We start from the raw sequence: 20201 nt of genomic DNA on the forward strand, positions 1-20201 counted from the left end.
ATGATTGCAGAAGGTACATTCTTTTTAAGAAACAATGGAACATTCTATAAGATATCTATCTCAATAAATCTATATTTTTTTTTGAAAGAGAGTGAGAGAGAGTGTAAGTGGGGGATAAGGAGGAGAGGGAGAGAGAGAGAGAATCTTAAGCAAGCTTCATGCTCAGCACAGAGCCCAATGCAAGGCTGATCCCACAACCCTGGGATCATGACCTGAGCAGAGATCAAGAGTTGGGTGTTCTACCAACTGAGCCACCTAGGAGCCCGTATCTCAATAAATTTAAAAGAATTAAAATCATACAAAGTATGTTTTCTGAAAAATAGAATTGAATACAAAACCAGCAAGAGAAAGAAATTCTGGAAATTCCCAAATATTTGCATGTTAAGCAGCATACTCCTAAAAAATTGATGGATAAAAGAAACACTCCTGACAGATATTAGAACACAATTTGAATTGAATAAAATTTTTAAAAACATAGCAATTCGAAACTTAGGCATTTAGCTAAAGCAGTCTATAGAGCTCTAAATGCATAAATCAGAGAAGAAAGTTCACAAGTTAATAATCTTAACTTCTGCATTAAGAAGCTTAGAAGGGGCGCCTGAGGTGGCGCAGTCGGTTTAAGCGTCCGCTTCAGCCAGGTCACGATCTCGCGGTCCGTGAGTTCGAGCCCCGCGTCAGGCTCTGGGCTGATGGCTCAGAGCCCTGGAGCCTGTTTCCTGATTCTGTGTCTCCCTCTCTCTCTGCCCCCTCCCCCGTTCATGCTCTGTCTCTCTCTGTCCCAAAAATAAATAAAAAACGTTGAAAAAAAAATTTAAAAAAAAAAAAAAAAGAAGCTTAGAAAAAGAAGAGCAAGCTAAATCTCAACCAAGCGGAAGGAAGGATATAATAAAGACTAGAGCAGAAATCTATAAAATACAAAACTTTATTAAAACAATAGGAAAAGTTAATAAACCAAATATTGGTTCCTTGAGACAAATCTTTAAATAAATTGACCTAAAGAGAGAGAGAGAGAGAGAGAGAGAGAGAGAGAAGACAATACTTACCAAAATCAGGAATGCAATTTGGGATATCAATATATGCCCTGGAGAAATTATAAGGATTATAGTAGAGTATTATGAATAAATTTGTGCCACAAAAAAGTAGACAACTGACATGAAATGGAAGAAATCCTAGAAATAAATGAATTATTAAAAACTAACCCCAAAATTAGAACATCAAAATACATGTATAGCAAGCAAAAAAATTGAATCCATGATTAAATGAAAGAAAAGTTCAGACTTTAGTGGTGATCCCCAGCAAATAATGAAAGAAGAAACAGTATCAATATTTTATAGACTCATTCAGGAAGTAGAAGAAGTAACACCAGCCAGTATTATTTTGATACAAAATCCAAAAGAAGTGGAGCATGTGGGAGGCTCAGTCGGTTAAGCATCCAACTTGAGCTCAGGTCATATCTCAGTTTGTAGGGTTCGAGCCCTGCATCAGATTCTGTGCTGACAGCTCAGATCCTGGATCCTGCTTCAGAGTCTGTGTCTTCCTCTCTGCCGCTCCTCCAGTCTATCAAAAATAAATAATAAACATTATTAAAAAGTTTTTAAAAAACAAAGGAAGATAACACAACTACAGAAAAACTACTGGCAAATATTACTTATAAACGTACATGGAAAAATGTTTAACAAAATATTAGCAAACAGAATCCACGACATAAAAAAGATAAAACCATGACCAAGTAGGAATTACTCTAGGAATGCAAGATTGGTTTAACAACAGAAAATCTATTACACCACATTGATAAAGGCAAAACTACACGATTATTTTAATAGATGCAGAAAGGCATTTAACAAAATTCCACACTCATTCGAGATAAACACACTCTCTTTCACACACACACACACACATACACACACACACACACACACACCTACCAATAGACAAAAGTTTCTCAGCTGATAAAGGACATCTATGATTGGGGCGCCTGGGTGGCGCAGTCGGTTAAGCGTCCGACTTCAGCCAGGTCACGATCTCGCGGTCCGTGAGTTCGAGCCCCGCGTCAGGCTCTGGGCTGATGGCTCAGAGCCTGGAGCCTGTTTCCCATTCTGTGTCTCCCTCTCTCTCTGCCCCTCCCCCGTTCATGCTCTGTTTCTCTCTGTCCCAAAAATAAATAAACGTTGAAAAAAAAAATTAAAAAAAAAAGGACATCTATGATAAACCTATAACTAAATCATACTTAATGATTAGAGGCCAAAGAGATTGAGAAGAAAGCAAAGATGGTTGTTCTTACCGCTCTTATTCAACACACCACTTCTATTCAACATTGAACTGGAGGGTATAGCCAATATAATAAGGCAAAATGTTTTAGTTAATTAAAGACATTCTGCTTGGGAAAAAAAACCAATTTTTTCATTGTAGGAACATGATACTATATAGAAAATCCAAAAGAAAATAAACTAGAACTAATAAATGAGTTTAGCAAGATTTCAGCATGCAATAAATAATGCAAATTCAATTTTATTTCTGTATACTAATGATGAACAATCGAGAAATTATTATCAAGATGACAATTCTCCCAAAAGTAATCTATAAATTCAACATCTTCCCTACCAAAATCCTGTAGCAGGCTTTTTCTTTGGTAGAAATTGACATTCATGAACATTCATGATTCATGGAAAGAGGTCAAAATACAGTATCAATATTAACAGGAGTTGAGAACCTCCATGGACGACTTTCAAGGGTTTAAGACTTCAGCAGAGGAAGCCACTATAGATGGGATGGAAAGAGCAAGAGAACTAGAATTAAAAGTGGAGGCTGAGATCTGACTAAATTTCTACAATCTTGTGATGAAACTTGAACGGATGAGGAGTCACTTCTCATGGATGAGCAAAGAAAGTAATCTGAGCTGGAATCTACTCCTGGTGAAGACGCTGTGAGGATTGTTGAAATGACAGCAAAGGACTTAGAATAGTCCATAAATTTAGTTGATAAAGCAGTGGCAGGGTTTGAGAGGACTGCCTCCAATTTGAAAGAAGTCCAAATGGCATTGCATGCCACAGAGAAATCATTCATGACAGGAAGAGCTCATCGATATGGCACACTTCCTCGTCTTATTTTAAGAAATTGCAACAGCCACACCAGCTTTCAGCAACCACCACCTTGATTATCAGCAGCCATTGATACTGAGACAAGACTCTCAACTAGCAAAAAGATGAAGACTCACTGAAAATTGAGACGATGATTAGCATTTTTTAGCCAAAAAAACCTATCTTTTAATTAAGGTATGTACATGGTGTTTTTTAGACATAATGCTATTGCACTATTAATACACTAGCATAGTGTAAGCATAACTTTTGCAGGTACTGGGAAACCAAAAAATTCATTTGACCTGCCTTATTGCAGTATTTGCTTTATGGTGGTGGTCTGGAACCAAACCTGCCATGTCTCCAAAGTATGCCTATACAAACATTTGGGCTTCAAATGAAATCCTTGAAACACAGAAAAGCAAACTATTGACTGGAGAAAATTCTGATTTTCATATATTCATATATTGGGTAAAAGACTTCTATCTGCAATATATAAGGACCGCTTACAGCTCAGACATAAGAAGACAATTCAATTAAAAAGAGCTGTTACACTAAAAATATCTTAATGGCTAGGCACACTTAAAAAGATGTTTTACATTGCTATTATGCAGGGAATGCACATAAAACCACAATGAGGTGCCATTACACACCCACTACAATGGCTATAATCATAAGACAAAAAAAAACCAAATGTTTTTAAGGTTGTGGAGAAACTGGAACACTTGCAGATTTCTGGTAAGAGTACTCGAGAGTACAGCTACACTGGGGCACCTGGGTGGCTCAGTGGGTTTAGCATCTGACTCTTGATTTCTACTCAGGTCATAATCTCAGGATCGTGGGATCGAGCCCCAAGTGGGGCTGCACGCTGAGTATGGAGCCAATTTAAGATTCTCTCTCCCTCCCCCTCTACTGACTCTAGTTCCCTAAGGTGGGGCGAAAAATGCCACTACTCTAGAAAAGAGGGTGGTCACTTTCTTAGGTGAAACATCAATTGACCATATGACCTAGCAAGTTTGGTCCTAGGAATCTGCCCCACTGATGTGATAACATACGTCCATACATATGCCATGCATGTGAATGTTCATAACAGCATTCTTTTTAATAATCCCAAACTAGAAATGATCTAAGTGTCTGAAACTCCGCTGGTAATGGAACAAAATGAGCTACATTTATAGAATGAATATTATTCTGAAATAAAAAGAAAGTACTACTGTTACTGTTATGATATGGATGAACCTCAAAAACATTAGGCAAAGTGAAAGCCAAAATCAAACAATTGCATATTTATGATTCCATTTATAAGAAATATAGAGGAAAGGTAAATTTATAGTCAGAAAATTCTGTGGTTGCCTAGGTTAGAGCTGGGAACTGGGATTAACTGTACATGGTCATAGTGGAAACCCCTTGGGGTGACAGACATATTCTAAAACTGAGTTATGGTGATGGTTGTAAAACTCCATAAATTAACCCCAAATCACTGAATTGTACACTTAAAATTCATGAATTTTATGTTAAGTAAAACCTCAGTAAAACTGTAATTGTTTTTCAGTTTACACGCTTTCTCAATTTTTGGAATAACAAATTATTATTATTCAATATAAGTTTTCCTCTTAATTATAACTTTAGAAAAATGGATTTTAAAGCTATTAGGACTGTGGCATTTTGGGGAGGGATTATCTCAGGCCAGTATATCAGTTGGATTAATGCTTTTGGTCTGTTCAACTTTTCTTATTAAACAATGGAGAGTGTTTTACACTTTTTTTAAGCCATATCTCCATTTTGGTTTTCAGATGTTTTAGCATATGGATACTCCTAATACGCTTTATTGTATGTATATCTCAACATTTACACAGTTATTTTCAATGGTCATTGCTTGTATTTTTATTTTCATCTTCTCTTTCTCATATCAATGTACTAGAAATCTATCTTACCAGCTGTTTTTGTTTATCTTCTCTATTGTTTATGTTATCTGTGTCACTCATTCTTGTTTCTTTATCTTGTTCTCCTGCACATCTTATAATGGATTGCACAATACCTCATTTAAAATTTTTAACTTTTAAAATTCTATGACCGGGGTACTTAAAGATATTAATGATTATCTAAAGATTGGTACTTCAGGTGTTTCCATTTGTCATTCTTTGCCAAACATTCTTTAATTTTCCTCCCTTGCAAAGTTATTCAGTAATACATTCTTTATATTATTGATTTGATTATTTGATTTTTGCCTATTTAAATTAACTTTGATTTTATTGAATTTTGGTCAGAGAACATAGATCATATGACATTGATCCTTTGGAATTTTCCTAACATTTTTTTAGTGACCTAATAAGTATTCAACTTTTATAAATATTTCTTATGTCTTGGAAAAAGTGTTTATTTTCTGTGTCATGGATGTAGTTTTCTATCAAAATCTAATGGCTTAAGCATCTTAACTTTTTACTCTTGATCTATCAATTTCTGAGAAGTGCATGCTAAAGTCTGTAACTCCAGCTACTGATTTATCTAATTCTTTTTTTTAATTTTTTAAAATATTTATTTATTTTTAAGAGAGAGAGACTGATGGGGGTGGGGGGCGGCAGAGACAGAGGGAGACCACAGAAACCCAAGCAAGCTCCAGTTCCAAGCTGTCAGCACAGAGGCCATGCAGGGCTTGAACCTATGAACAGTGAGATCATGACCTGAGCTGAAGTCACTTGACTGAGCCACCCAGGCACCCCTATCTAATTCTTTTTTTTTTTTTTTTTTAGTTTATTTTGAGAGAGAGACAAAGAGAGACAAGAGAGACAGAGAGAGGGAGGAAGAAAATCCCAAGCAGGCTCCATGCTTTCAGCCCAGAGCCCGACGCAGAGCATGATCTCATGAACTGTGACATCATGACCTGAGCAAAATCAAGGGTTGAATGTTCAACCGACTGAGCCACCCAGGCGCCCCCTGGTTATCTAATTCTATCACATTCTGATGGTTGTAGTTTGACATAGTTAAAGCCTGTTTAATTAACTGAATGAATACTCAGTGATTACTATGTCTTCATGTTCTGCTTTTTCTTTTACTTTATATAGCGTCCTTCTTTGTCACTTATGATGCATTTTGAACTGAATTCTATATTTTCGTATTAATATACTGCATCTGCTCTCTTATTCATTTTTACCTTGTATCCTTTCTTATCCTGTTGTTTTAGTATCTGTGTGTTTTTTAATGTTAACTTTTCTTTTATCATCCATACCTGATTCGATCCTAATTTTCAAAATCCAATAACAAATTATATTTTAACTTGTGGTGTTTAGCCCATTTACAGTTTGTTATTTCTGTTTTTCTAGGACTGGTTCTCCTAATGTTTCATAGTTTCAGTTACCAGACTTTAGTAAAAACATATTTTAAAAGTAGTCTCTTCTTTCCAGCTTTTGTGTGATGATGAGTTAAAAGGTCGCATATCTATTTTGTTCTTATTATGACTACCCTTAACCAAATATCCATATTTATAATTATTTATCACTATTGCTAACATCTTTGTTTATTGTCAATATCTGTATTTTCTCCCCTAACATATGTTAGGCTAGTCTGGTTTGCTTAAATTCCCTAAACCTCCCCCAATTTGTTATTGACCAGATGCTATTTTTGATTTGCTATGTCTGTTTCTCTTTCTCTTGTTTTTTCAGTTTCATTAGTTCTAGAAATGTTCCCTATTTCTTCAAATATTATTGTCTATATATGTTGCCTCCTTTGGGGGACTTCTAATTCTATTCACCATGTTCTTTAAATTTTTATTTTAAATTTTGTTTTCCTTTATCATTGCCTTTTATAAGAGTTTCTTGATCTGATTGTCTGGTTCACAAATTCATTAGGTATGTGCACCTATCCTTCTTTTATTCTTTATATTGTTTTATTTATTGCCATTTAAATATTTCCATATCTAAAACTTCCAGTTTTTTCCCATTATAACTTTTTTCCTGTTTCATGTTGAAGATGTTTTATCTCTCTAAAGCATAGTTACACTCTTGATAAATTATTTTTCTATGCATTCCAATAATTCTGCTTCAACTGATACTGAATATTGCTCACATTACCATATTTCTTTTACCTTGTTTTGCTCCTCATGTATACAATACTTTTACTCTTAAGATTCCATGATAGCTTTAGTTACTTTTTTTGCTACAGTGAGTGAGATGGTGTTTAAGGCCACACTTCAGGCTCTGCCTCTCCTGTTGAGTGTAAGGATAGGAAAAGGGATGAAGCCCGGACCAGAATGTTCTGGAACCAGTCTTGCTCCTCCAGTTTGTTCCCTACTCCACAGGTTAGAAATCCATCTGTCCGCTCTCAGAATCTGTTAGCAATAGGAAGAGGTGTTCTCTGTAGGTTGTGATCTACCAGCCCTTGGAGTTTGGAGGGGGAGGAGGAAGTAGAGTAGTAACTACCTGCACCTGTTCTCATCACCTCACAGCTGGGCTCTTGATCTGCCCTGTCATCACCCTGCCAACACCTGTGACCTAGTATGCTGCCTTTGCTTTTGCTGGTGAAGGGGAATCACAGTGATTGTCCCAAGTTAATAAAATCAATCCCTATCACCCATGCTTCTGTCATTTCTCCAGAAATGACCTTAGAGAGAAAGCCAGCAGCTCTCCCTGCTTTTTCCTTCTACTTCAGCCACACTTCTTGGTGCCTCTTAAACAGGACAATCTAGTTCCTATCACAAATCCTTTGCAATTGTAGTTTCTCTATGCCTGAAATAGTCTTCCCTCAGATCTTCAGTGGCTGGCTCCTTCTCATTAATCCCATCTCACCTCAAATGTTACCTTTACAGAGAGACCATTCTCGACACTGTATTTAAAATCGCCACTATTGTGGGTATTGTTCAGTTTATTTTTCATAGCATTTATTATAATTTTAAAATGATTGTATTTATGGTCTTTGTCTTCTCATCAGAATGCAAATGAACAAATGAACAACCGAACAAGTGAAATAACACATAGAGCCATTATTTACCCTGTTTTTGCCTCTATTTTAACTTCTTCCTAAACATATGACATGAATAGTTGGGCATGTCCCATAGCTTTTCTTTACTATTCTACATTCTTTTTCCTTTTTTTTTTGTCTTTCCGAAGTCCTCAATGTCACCTTTGGTTCACAAATTCATTATATATTTGTATCCATTGTACTTTTTTCTTTGTATTGTGTGACATACTAGGTCACAGGTCTATACATTGTAAGTTTTCCGCATTTACATTTAAAATATTTTTGTTATGACAATAACATCAAAAATTTATGTTGCCCTCTGATAACTGAAAAAATACCTAGTGTTATTATTTGCTTTTAGATAGAAATTAAATGCCAGTTAACTTGAGGTCTTCTTTAGTTAACTCATGTCACAATAGTGTTGCCAAATAAGGTTTCTCAAGTGTTCACTTGATCCCCAGCATAAATCTGTAATATGGACAGGGTGTGAATTTCCATTTGTCAGGCAAGGAGGAAAGCGAGGTTCAAAGAGGTGAAGTGAGTGGGTGGCAGGTCTGAGATTCAAACGCTGGTCTCCAGGTATCACCTCAAGCAGTTGCTCTCTCCCTGCACAGCTGTGTCCCTAAGTACATGTCATATCACTAGAGCTGAGATTTGGGCATTAGTTCTGTCATCCAAAAAAGGTTGTTTAGTCTTATTGGCCTGATTGTCTGTGGGGAAATGTTTAAAATAACAACAAAACAACAACAGTCAATGGTTATGAAATGCCATGCACTATTCTAAGTGCTGGGCATGTATTCATACATTGAAACCTCTTTGTAATCCTAAGAAGTTAGTAATATTGTACACGTTTTGCAAGTAAGAACACTACAGCCCAGAGGGGTTAAGTAACTCCCAATCACAAAGCCAGTATGTGGGAGAGTTAGAATTATGAACCCAGCAATCTGGCTTCTGATCACTATCCTCATCTGTAATAATAAAAACTTTGTTACAGCTTATAGTTACAGAGAGTTTTCATATCCATTATCTACTGGGCCTCATTACTACTCTGTAGAGAAGCCAGGCAGGATTTGACAGACAAACAGGAAACTAAATTTTCACAGAGGTGCCTGACTTGCCCTACTGAAATCACATAGAAATTCTTTCTCCTGAAATCTAATTGTATCTCTGTTCTTGGACCATGTTTATTATCCATGACTTTTTTAGTGTACTATAGTCTCCTAAACCTGTTTTGTTCTCCAGTGTAGTTATATTGCTGTGGGTTTAAAATATTAACTCATTTATGTACCTAAGGAATATTTTATCTCTTGTATTTGATATTCCTTGATAATGTCTCTTGCAGTTGAATTGCGATGATTTCAGAAAAGGAGAAAGAAATGGGGGGTTTTATCTGTACTCTGGATTATGCAGCTGTTTGTGGCACTGATGGGAAACATACAGCAACAAATGTATGCTGTGTGCTGAGAACGCGTGAGTATCTGCAGCAGACTTTCTCCCTAATGCATGCTCTCCGAATAATTACAGGACACATTTTTTTTTCTTATAGTCTTTAAAATATCAGTTCATTTTGTGGGAGTTAGCCATCCATAAATTATTAGGACCACTCCTTTTACTATATTCTTTTTTAATTTTTTTAATTTTTTTAATGTTTATTAATTTTTGAGAGACAGAGAGAGGCAGAGTATGAGTGGGGTGGGGGCAGAGAGAGACACACACACAGAATCCAAAACAGGCTCCAGGCTCTGAGCTGTCAGCACAGAGCCCGACGTGGGGCTCGAACCCACAAACTGTGAGATCATGACCTGAGCCGTAGTTGGACACTTAACTGACTGAGCCACCCAGGTGCCCCTCCTTTTACTATATTCTTAGGGAAAAAAATATGTTGTGTCACACTTTATATTTTTCAAAGCACTTTTGTGTGTAATTTATCAAATAGTTATCAGTGTCTCTGTGAAGTAGACATCTGATATATCTTGGTACATGCACAGATAAGTACACATGTATGTATATGCACATACATACACATACATATACATACAGACACCTATCTATTTCTGTGTTTAGGAGTGTATCTTTTCTCACAGAGAATTATTTAATCATCAAAGTATTTTTTTATTAAATGCTCTGTAATTTATAATATTAGAGTAGATTAATTCGAACTTTTAATATTGAACTTCTTTCCATTTATTTGACCTTTGTCACATAGCTAAAGCATCTCACTGTCCAATATTTTGTCCCTCTTTGATTCTTTCTCCACCCTCAATGCTAGTTGGTTATCATTGTCTTCAATCAACAAGATGGCATACCTGCTTTTCAGGTTCTGGTTTGTGCCCTCAGTCTTGAATTGTCTACTCTTCAGTTTTTGCAAAAATGCTAAGAACCAGTGCTTGAGGCTAGTAAAGGATATAATAAATATTCGGTCTTCAAGCTTCTGCAAGCTTTATCTTTCCTTGTAATTAGTATCTTTACCAAAACACAACTGAATTAAATCACTCTGGTCCCTCACATTACTCCATTTTCAGAGATGCACTCTGAAATTATGCCTTCAACTCTCACCAGTGGCCAACATAAATGAAAACACAAATAGACATTAGGGAGAACAGACAGGCTTTGTTAGATATGCATTTTGTAATACTATTATGAGCACACTGAACAGTTAATGACTACTGTGCTTTATGTGGGGATGCTGTGATAGATTCTTTAACTCTCTGTTTTAGGTGTAAATTTCTCTCTCCTGATTTCTGGTATACTTCTTTTATAATACAGTGATAGCCATACTGCTCATTGTGTTTCTGTCTTAGCTCTGTCTGCTAGAAGACTCTGCAATAACATTAGGATTCGATTTTTTCTTTCCCTCAGATGATATCTTTTGATATAACTTTTTTCTTATCGCTTTTAATGACTTCATTTTTCTCCTTATATTGGTCTTTTATTGTTACACAAATACTGTGGTTTTTATCTTTTTATAAAGTAGAAAGTGTTTTTTTACATTTATGGTTCTGTTTTCAGATATGGTTTAAAGGTCTATTAGACCGAATAAAATTCTTAGGACTTTAGGTACTTTCCATGATAACTAAAATATTAGCATCAACCAAACAAAGAATAGTATAGTAGCAGTTACATCCAATACACTTGAATTGTATATTTAAAAAAAAACCATCAATGACAGCAGCATAGTTTTTTGGGGGCATATCTAGTTACAAGGTGTAGTTTTTCCCTCTCTCCTGTTATGGATCCCCTCTAGACACAGGAAGGAAAATTCTGGAAATCATATTTTCAGGTCTGAATCTTATTAGCCCTCCAACGTGATTCTATTTCTTTGACTCCAAGGTATAAACACAGGCTCTCATTATAAAGAGTAAGTCAGGAAAGAATGCAGTGTGACATCTGTTTTCAAGGGTAAAGGAGAATCGTAATACAATGAAAATAAGTTATTTTTTGAATGGTAAGATGTTCTGTGGTGCTAAACTTCTGTGTCTACTAACTTTCAATTCCAGCAAAACCAGGTCCCAAGTTGGCATAAAAGTGAAGGGGAATGTGAGACCAGTAATCCAGAGCAGGTGAGGACAAGTGTCAAAATGATGGAAACCCTTGGGAGGCTGACCAGAGAGAGAAAAGATGCTCTCCTCTTCCTTCTTGGGTGGGGTGTGAGGAAGGAGGCAATTTCTGCTCATTTAAACACGGCTCATTTAGATGAAAAGCAATTGATAGTTCCTGAAACTGGAACCGCTTATTTTGGTAGTGAGACCTTTCAGCTCTCTTTCTGCTTTCTATGAAAAGAGAAATCAATCAATCAATCAATCAGTCAATCAAAACAAAACTACATTTGTAGTTGAAAGGGCATTATGCATCAGGCACTTAACCTGAATTGAAACCCTAGCACTGTCACTTGCTGTCGGGAGATCTTGGGCAAATTACTTACCCACACTGTACCAGTGTTACCATATCTAAAAGTGAGATTTGTATTAAATGGCTTTTCTCTAGGCTAAATTCTATGCACTTGTGATGATAGGAGAAAGAAAGAAGTATCTCAGACATGTCACGTTGACTTTTTCTAGCTGAATGTTTTGCCTAAGTCAAGGTTTGGTGCCCTTTCTATGCTCATAGAGCACCTACCAAGACATTTAGCACATCATGTAAATTTTTCAAGTTTATTTATTTATTTTGAGAGAGAGAGAGAAAGCACGAGTGGGGGAGGGGCAGAGAGAGGGAGAGAGAATCCCAAGCAGGCTCTGCATTGGCAGCCCAGAGCCCAATCAGGTGCTCAAACTCATGAATTGATGAGATATGACCTGAGCTGAAGTCAGACGCTTAAACAACTGAGCCATGCGGGTGCCCCACACATCATATTTTAAGTGTCTCTTTGTGTCCCCCAGTAGATCGTGAGCAAGTTGAGTGCAAGGACCGTGTTCTACCTTGGTTCTAGCACATACTAGGGTATCTGTGTTTAATAGTAAATGAATAGGTAAATGGGCACCATACTAAACCACATGATTAATGCAGTACTTACTAAACTACTTCTAGGCATCTGGCACTGCTCCAGGTGGCTCTGTGCATTGGGCAGAGAAGCACTGAGAATTATAAAAATTCTGAAAACAGTGTGGAAGGCATTACAATCAGTATGGTGAATGTCAAGTTCCTTTCCCTGTTCTTCAGGATGTATGTAGTGCTTTTCGGCCTTATGTGAAGATGGAAGACTTGGATGCACAAGGGAAAATGATCCCGTCCTTGGACCTGATGGAAAAACACATGGCAATAAATGTGCGATGTGTGCTGAGCTTTTGTAAGTATCATCATCCCCAAGCAGGGCACGTAGGTGGACTTGGTGAGGATGCATTTGGTTGCTGTGTTGAGAACCACTCCACAGAGAGATACAGTCCTTTTCGTGAAGCATATAATTCTTTGTCTTCATAAGGTGAAATAGTCCTTGCTCTCAGAGTGGCTTTCTTTTTGATTAATGTCATCTGCTAGTGTTTCTTACATGAAGTGGATGAGATGATTATGTTATTAAATTCAGTACTCTTAATTTGCTTAATTATAACGACAAGACAATGCACCATGTTTTATAAGGCACAATATTTTAAAATTTAGAAAGCAGTTTCATATGGAATAATCTAGGTCAGTCATTGACATGCATTGTTTCATTTGAATATGTATAGAGACTCTTACTAAAAGTAAGTCTAATTTAAGATGATAATAACAATGTCATGTGGCTGAATTCATTATTAAAATAAAAGGTGGAACTTTATGAAAGGGAAGAATTGGGTTATCTTTTTCTGAGTGTCTGACGTTGTTGTGAGTACTGAGGCTGGGATATGAAGACCATCCAGTGAGTCTTTTGAATATTCTGGCTGTTAAACAAGGTATGGACTCTCTATATGTCAGCAAGCTTTAAAATGTTCCATTTACCTCAATAGATTTAAGAGATTAATAAACTTCACACCTGCCTTTGAAAATTACAGTGTGCTCTTATAGAATTCAGGGGCACATCCTATCAGGTTTGCAAAACAGTGATTATAACCGGTTTCCAGACAGGAAATAAGCCTAATTTCCACTTTCTTATCTAGGAGGCATGTGATTTTAGTGTTCCAGCCTGCCTCAGTTCTGTGAGTGTCTGTTTCTTTTCATGCACTAGCTAAAAAAGAGAATTTGACCTCTCTAACTCTTGGTTTTCTCCTCTGTAGAACTAATAATGCCCATCTCCAGGGTGAGACTGCAAGTAGGTAATAGATATGAGAGGACTTAGAAGCTCAGTTCAATGTAGCTTTTTTTTTTTAACAGAGGTGCTTTTACATGAAGGCAAACAAATACTTTACAAGGTATAGAAAAGGTTTACATAAGGGCGTGGATGGCAATACTTTAAATGCTTAGTTTGGTTTCACTGTAGTCACAGCATTGTATTAAAGCTCTTAGTTCTGCCTGTTAAAGGGGATTTCCCTAACAATCTTCTGTTTGTCAATCAAGGAGCCACACCCATCTACTTTTACAGAACAAAGCTTCTAATTGACTGTCAGTGAGTCAGTTTCACACCCTTCCTTATCTTTGGCAATTTTCTGGCTCAATCAAGACAGGGAAAAGCTTGTCTCATGTAAATGGATCGGTTTAACCAGTTACGGCCAAGGATGTGAAAGTACCTAGCACAGGGATGCTGAAAATATGATTGAGCCATAAACTGACCAACTGTTTTCTTTCTTAACAGCTTAAAAGAAGCTCAAGAAAATGCCAAGAAAGAAGGTGAAACCAGAATTCAACGAAGTGCTGAAGAGGTAAATTACTCACCAACGTAATTTGGTTCTTGTGGCCAAAATATTAACAAACTTAGGTGTGACACTTTGAGGTAATTCAATAATGTCATGGTCCTTAATTTTTACAATAAATTGTTTCCCTTAATTTCAAACTTTACCACATTCACTATTCCTAGTATATTAATCATTAGATTCAATTTTAAAATAGCATTTCCACACCTAAAGTTCAAGCAATTTCCCTCCTTGCTTAAGAAAAAAGAGCGAAAGAATGTAAGTCAGAAAATATGCAAATTTGGGGAGCCTGGGTGGCTCAGTCAGTAAGCATCCGACTTCAGCTCAGGTCACGATCTCGCGGTCCCTGAGTTCGAGCCCCATGTCCGGCTCTGGGCTGATGACTCAGAGCCTGGAGCCTGCTCCCGATTATGTGTCTCCCTCCTCTCTCTCTGTCCCTCCCCCGTTCATGCTCTGTCTCAAAAATAAATAAACATTAAAAAATTTTTTAAAAAAAGAAAGAAAAAAAAAGAAAACATGCAAATTAAATTCTACTTAATTTCCCCCAGACTTCTCTCGGTTTAGTGTAGATTAATTTTGCTTTGAATAATTTTTTTTTTAATTTTTTTAACGTTTATTTATTTTTGAGACAGAGAGAGAGCATGAACGGTGGAGGGTCAGAGAGAGGGAGACAGAATCCGAAACAGGTTCCAGGCTCTGAGCTGTCAGCACAGAGCCGGACGCGGGGCTCGAACTCACGGACCGAGAGATCATGACCTGAGCTAAGTCGGCCGCTTAACCGACTGAGCCACCCAGGCGCCCCTTTGAATACATTTTTTTAATGCAACATAAATATGGACAGAATAACTTCTAATAAGTCTAGAGTTTTTTATTTTTATTTTATTTATTTTTATTTTTTATTTTTATTTTTTTTCAATATATGAAGTTTATTGTCAAATTGGTTTCCATACAACACCCAGTTAGAGTTTTGTAAACAGTATATCACTGGTGTATTTTATATATGATCCCACTGATACAAATTGGAGTTATTTTTCCATTATGGTTATTACATTCAATGAGGCCTATGTTTATAAAAGTATTGCTTCTGTTTAAACAAAAAAAAAACCCACACAAATATTGAGATTGTAGGTTTTATTTTTATTTTATTTTTTTAAGTTTATTTATTTATTTTGAGAGAGAGTGTTAGCAGAGGAGGAACAGAGCGGGAAAGAGACAGAGAATCCCAAGCAGGCTCCATGCTTTCAGAACAGAGCCCAGTGTGGGGCTCAGTCTCACAAACTGTGAGATCATGAGCTAAGCTGAAATCGAGAGTCAGATACTTAACTGACCCACCCAAGCACTCCGAGATTGTGGTTTTTAAAGTACCCTTTAAGTTTTTTCAAATTATTGTATGATTTTATTGTTGAACCTAGTATACAAAAATTATTCCTTTCGTAATTGAATAAGCATTGTAGATCATACAACTTGATTTCCTAAATCACCAGTTATTAACCGTACTTTCAATGACAGTGACAGTAATTATGTTGCTAAATGACTAACTTTTTGTTGAGAAGTCAGAACACCTAAGTTTTAGCCATAGTTCTGTTATGCTCTGGCTCTGTGAAACTGACCAAGTCATCTCTTCTCTCTGAACCTCAATTTCTTTGTTCCAAATTAAGGAGGTTGGATAAATGTCAATTTTTACTTTGTTGTTGGAATGTGATTACACACTCTGTACCTTTTCATGCTAATACAAGTTTAGAGGCTGCTTTTAGACAATAGGCTTGAGCAATGAAATTTGATCAAGGCCGAAGGACCCACATTAACCCCTGGCTGAATACAGACAGGCCCCTGGGGCAACCCAGCTCAAAATATCCACAAGTCCTAACTAACAAATGGGCTACTTACAACGAGGCACTCTTACCAAAAAAGGAAAATTCCAAACATTCCCATACCTCCTCACTTTCCCTCTTTAAATACAGTCCCCACTGCCTCCTGGCAGATAGCCTCTCCTTTGCTCTCCTTTCCCCCACCCTTGTGATGTATTCAATAAACTTGTATCTCTTTTGTTCTGCCTTGGGTGAATTCTTTCACCCCACATTTTGGGTTCCCCATCAGATCGGGAGAGGCATCACAAGTATACTATTTTTGTGGATGATGGGCAAATGTTTTCCTATGATAGTCATAGGTCCAGTTTTTGGTGGACCTGGGCTAAGCTTCCACCTCATAATACTATTCAGTGAAGCATATTTTCCACCCTAAATAGAATGTTGAGAGTTTAAATGAAGAAAAGTGGAGCATTCAGAGTTGTCAGTAATTTGTTGAATACTCACTAAGATTTGAAAAGGACTTCTTTTGGTGGTTAAATTTCAGTCAAAAATGTTGGGTCATCTTGTAATATCGAGCATTTTATTACTTCAGAAACACAGATCTTTTCCATTGTCTTTTATCATGTCTTGGCTATTTTTCCCTCTTTTTCTCTGTAGCTGGGGTCATTGTTTTGGTGGGGTCATGGGACATGATTGTATTGAATGGAGATGCTTTATAGTGATGGCTCAGTAACTGCCCCATAATTAACCTGTCAGTGGTTTGCTCACAAAAGTATTTCTTCAGAATCTCCTTAGATGAATCACAACTTATAAACTGAAATTATCATTGTTTCTCTTATGGGAACCATTGAACAGTAATTTTGTTACCATGCTGTGATTATCAGGTGATTGTCTTCTATGTCTTTATTCCTAGATTATTATAACCAGGAAGTTTGGAGCACACCCACTGCTCCTCCAAAAACAAGTATCTTCTTATTAGGAGTCAATTAGAGTCCTTTTTAAAAGTGTCCTCATGAAATATGAATTCTTTTTTAAAAATTGAGAATACTAGATCTAGAAAAAGTCCTAAAGAGCATCTATTCCAAAAGCCTCATTGTGTAGGTAGGTGAGATTGAGGTCTCTAAGGTGATGGGGCTTTGCTGTGATCTCCCAGGGAGTTAAAGGCAATCTAGCTGCTCAGGTCTTCAGACTTCAAACCACATTCTTTATGCTCATGTTTTCTTGGCTGAAATGGGAAAATGAGGGTCACACAGTTGAAAAAGGCTTTGAAAAGCATTTCTTGTAGGTTATATAGTAATATACACCATCACAAAACATGTTTGTTGACATGAGAGATCCCTAAGTCTAGAGCAATTTAGGGGAGGTATAGATAGAAATATAGACATAAATATAAAGTTTAGCCTTCATCTAATAGTAGGACTTCCAAACAGAGAGAAAAACCTGAAACCACTGAACTAAAGCATTGGGAAATCTGGGTACAAACCTTTCTTGGAACATTTGGGGAAGTCACAGCCTTTTAAGGTTTTCTAAATAAATATTAATCTTGATGTTTTGCCTCTCTCTGCAGTGGGAAGTGAATGAAAATTAGATTCATTTTCGGTGCTTTCTATCTACTGTATTAGAAATAGATATCAGTAAAGGAAGCAGAGCCCATAAAAATGAACATCAGTAAAGGAGGCCACAGATTCACAGAGAGAACAAATGAAAGAAAGTGTAATGTCATTGGATGCCACCTTATTTCCTTGCAAGCCATATTGGATTGTTCTTGATTCAGTCCATATTAAATAGTGTTTAAGCATGACATCTCACAGATTCTCTGTTCTGCTTGTTGACAAATTTTTGCTTTTGTCTTGGCAGCTGCGTTTTGTTATGTCTTTGTTGGGACTAGTTGAAAGATCTTTTTTTTTTTTTATAATCCTTTTTTCATAGACTTGGAAGTTAACAAGAGCTATCTCATTTTACGAAATAAATGCTCAGCCTTATTCTTTATAATGCTCTTTACCTTTTAATAAACCAAATAGTAGATACAGGTACCAAGTAATGTCATGACATAATTACTATTTCTTACTAATCTTCATTAATATGTTACATGTTTACCAACATCTTCTACACCTGACATTCTGTGACTATAAATCCATGGTATACATTTTCTGTGTTAAAGAGTAGAAAAGTGCTAAGTGTAATTAGTTATCTTTTTGAAGGATTTTTGTAAGGAATTTGAAACCCAAGTGAAGAATGGAAGACTTTACTGTACACGGGAGAGTGACCCAGTTCGCGGCCCTGATGGCAGGATGCATGGCAACAAATGTGCCCTGTGTGCTGAAATGTTGTGAGTATAGATGCAGTTTCTTTGGAGTGAATGGGCACGTGAAGTGGAGATTGATTGGCACAGTGAATAAGCACGATGTTGAGGTACAGCTTTGTTGTTTAGAATTTTTTGAGCAGTTTTCTGCCCTCTACAAAACATGATATCACCTAGTAAATAGATCCTCATGATGTATGTCTGTTTCTGAGTACAGATGGATTTGATTTTCCAGTTAGAAGACTGGATTACAAAATACTTCTTAATATTTCCTCCCACCACTTTTGTAAGCCTTTTTATGAGCTACTCATAATACAGAATGAGGGTAAAAGCAGGTACCAAGACTTTGACTCTTTTCCTTCACTAATTATCCCATTGTGATAGACAGATGTTGACACCCACAAAAACTTGAGGTTCATATGTGAATGAGATTAACTTTATCTTTTCATCTCGGGCATCTGAGCTTGGGGAAGGGCAAATCCCACAACATAGAAATCATGGCATTTATGAAGATGTCTCAGACAAGGTCTTGTCACTCATTCATATCCTTGATCTTTCCAAGCTCTTTTTTTTATGCTGTCCTCCAGCAAGTCTGTCTCAGTCTTGGCCAGGTAGTGTCTCCCCCTCTGTGGATCGCATTTCAAGATTATTCTTCTTTGGATAAGACTCCTGAAATTCCTAATTGAAATCAATCCTTGTAACTCTTAATTTTGTTTCCTAACAATCATCACAGCTGGTAATTGTGTAATTATTCCTATGACTATTTGTTGACTGTTAGACTTTTCTACTGGGTTCTAAATTCCAAGAACACAGGGTATGTGTCTGTTTTGTATGCTGCTGTAGTATATGCCCAAGGGCTTGGCCTGCACTTGACAAAAAATTGTTACTGGCCAAATGTTGAACGAATGTACAAGTGAAGATCCCTGCTCTCAAGAAGCTTAAAGTTAAAGAGTACAAATAAGTGCCTCCGCAAACACACACATTTCAAGACAGAGTGAGAACTATCCTATAAGAGAATATTCGGGTATGAAAATACAGTGACAGATATACAACCCATTTCCACTTTGAGATCTGGGATGTCTTCTCAATGAAGGTAGAATTTAAGCTAAGGGGATTTTAAAAAAAGGAAGATGACAAAAAAGATCACTGCAGTGGATACATGAAAGCAAAATGAAAGGGATTTGGGGGGTAAAGAGTGAAGATTTCAATCTAATTAGGAGCTTTAAGATGATTGGAAAATGTTTGTATTAGAACTCATGAACATGTGGCTGTTTTCCCACCTTCACCTAAATGACGATTTTGTAACATAAAGATTTGAAGCATCTGTGTATATTTATTTTGTCTTGTTTTTCTCCAGGAAACGGCGTTTTTCAGACGAAAAAAATAAAGCACATGAAAACCTAAGGAAGGCTAAAGAAAAAGTTAAAGTTAAAAGAGAAATTGAGGTGATGATTAGTTTGATCACCTTGTTTTGACTTTTGTGGGTGTGTGTGTGTGTGTGTGTGTGTGTGTTTACATTTTACTCTAGAAAGCCTTTTCTTTTTTTTTTTTTTTAATTTTTTTTTCAACGTTTATTTATTTTTGGGACAGAGAGAGACAGAGCATGAACAGGGGACGGGCAGAGAGAGAGAGAGAGAGGGAGACACAGAATCAGAAACAGGCTCCAGGCTCTGAGCCATGAGCCCAGAGCCTGACGCGGGGCTCGAACTCACGGACCGCGAGATCGTGACCTGGCTGGAGACGGACGCTTAACCGACTGCGCCACCCAGGCGCCCCTAGAAAGCCTTTTCGATGTTGGTTCATTTTT

The 20201-nt window shown here is 36.9% G+C and overlaps 1 protein-coding gene across 1 annotated transcript in view; it reads left to right on the forward strand.

Moving 5' to 3' along the window:
* SPINK5 (serine peptidase inhibitor Kazal type 5) overlaps positions 1 to 20201 on the forward strand; it is a 106830-nt gene that overhangs the window by 14262 nt on the left and 72367 nt on the right. Inside the window, 10 exon segments of the mRNA XM_032593897.1 lie at positions 9370 to 9405; positions 9407 to 9455; positions 9458 to 9497; positions 11525 to 11544; positions 11547 to 11587; positions 12684 to 12711; positions 12714 to 12810; positions 14227 to 14293; positions 18294 to 18421; positions 19752 to 19839. Coding sequence (XP_032449788.1) covers positions 9370 to 9405; positions 9407 to 9455; positions 9458 to 9497; positions 11525 to 11544; positions 11547 to 11587; positions 12684 to 12711; positions 12714 to 12810; positions 14227 to 14293; positions 18294 to 18421; positions 19752 to 19839 — 594 coding nt within the window.

The sequence above is a fragment of the Lynx canadensis genome, chromosome A1 (assembly GCF_007474595.2).
Source record: "Lynx canadensis isolate LIC74 chromosome A1, mLynCan4.pri.v2, whole genome shotgun sequence".
Lineage (NCBI taxonomy): Eukaryota > Metazoa > Chordata > Mammalia > Carnivora > Felidae > Lynx > Lynx canadensis.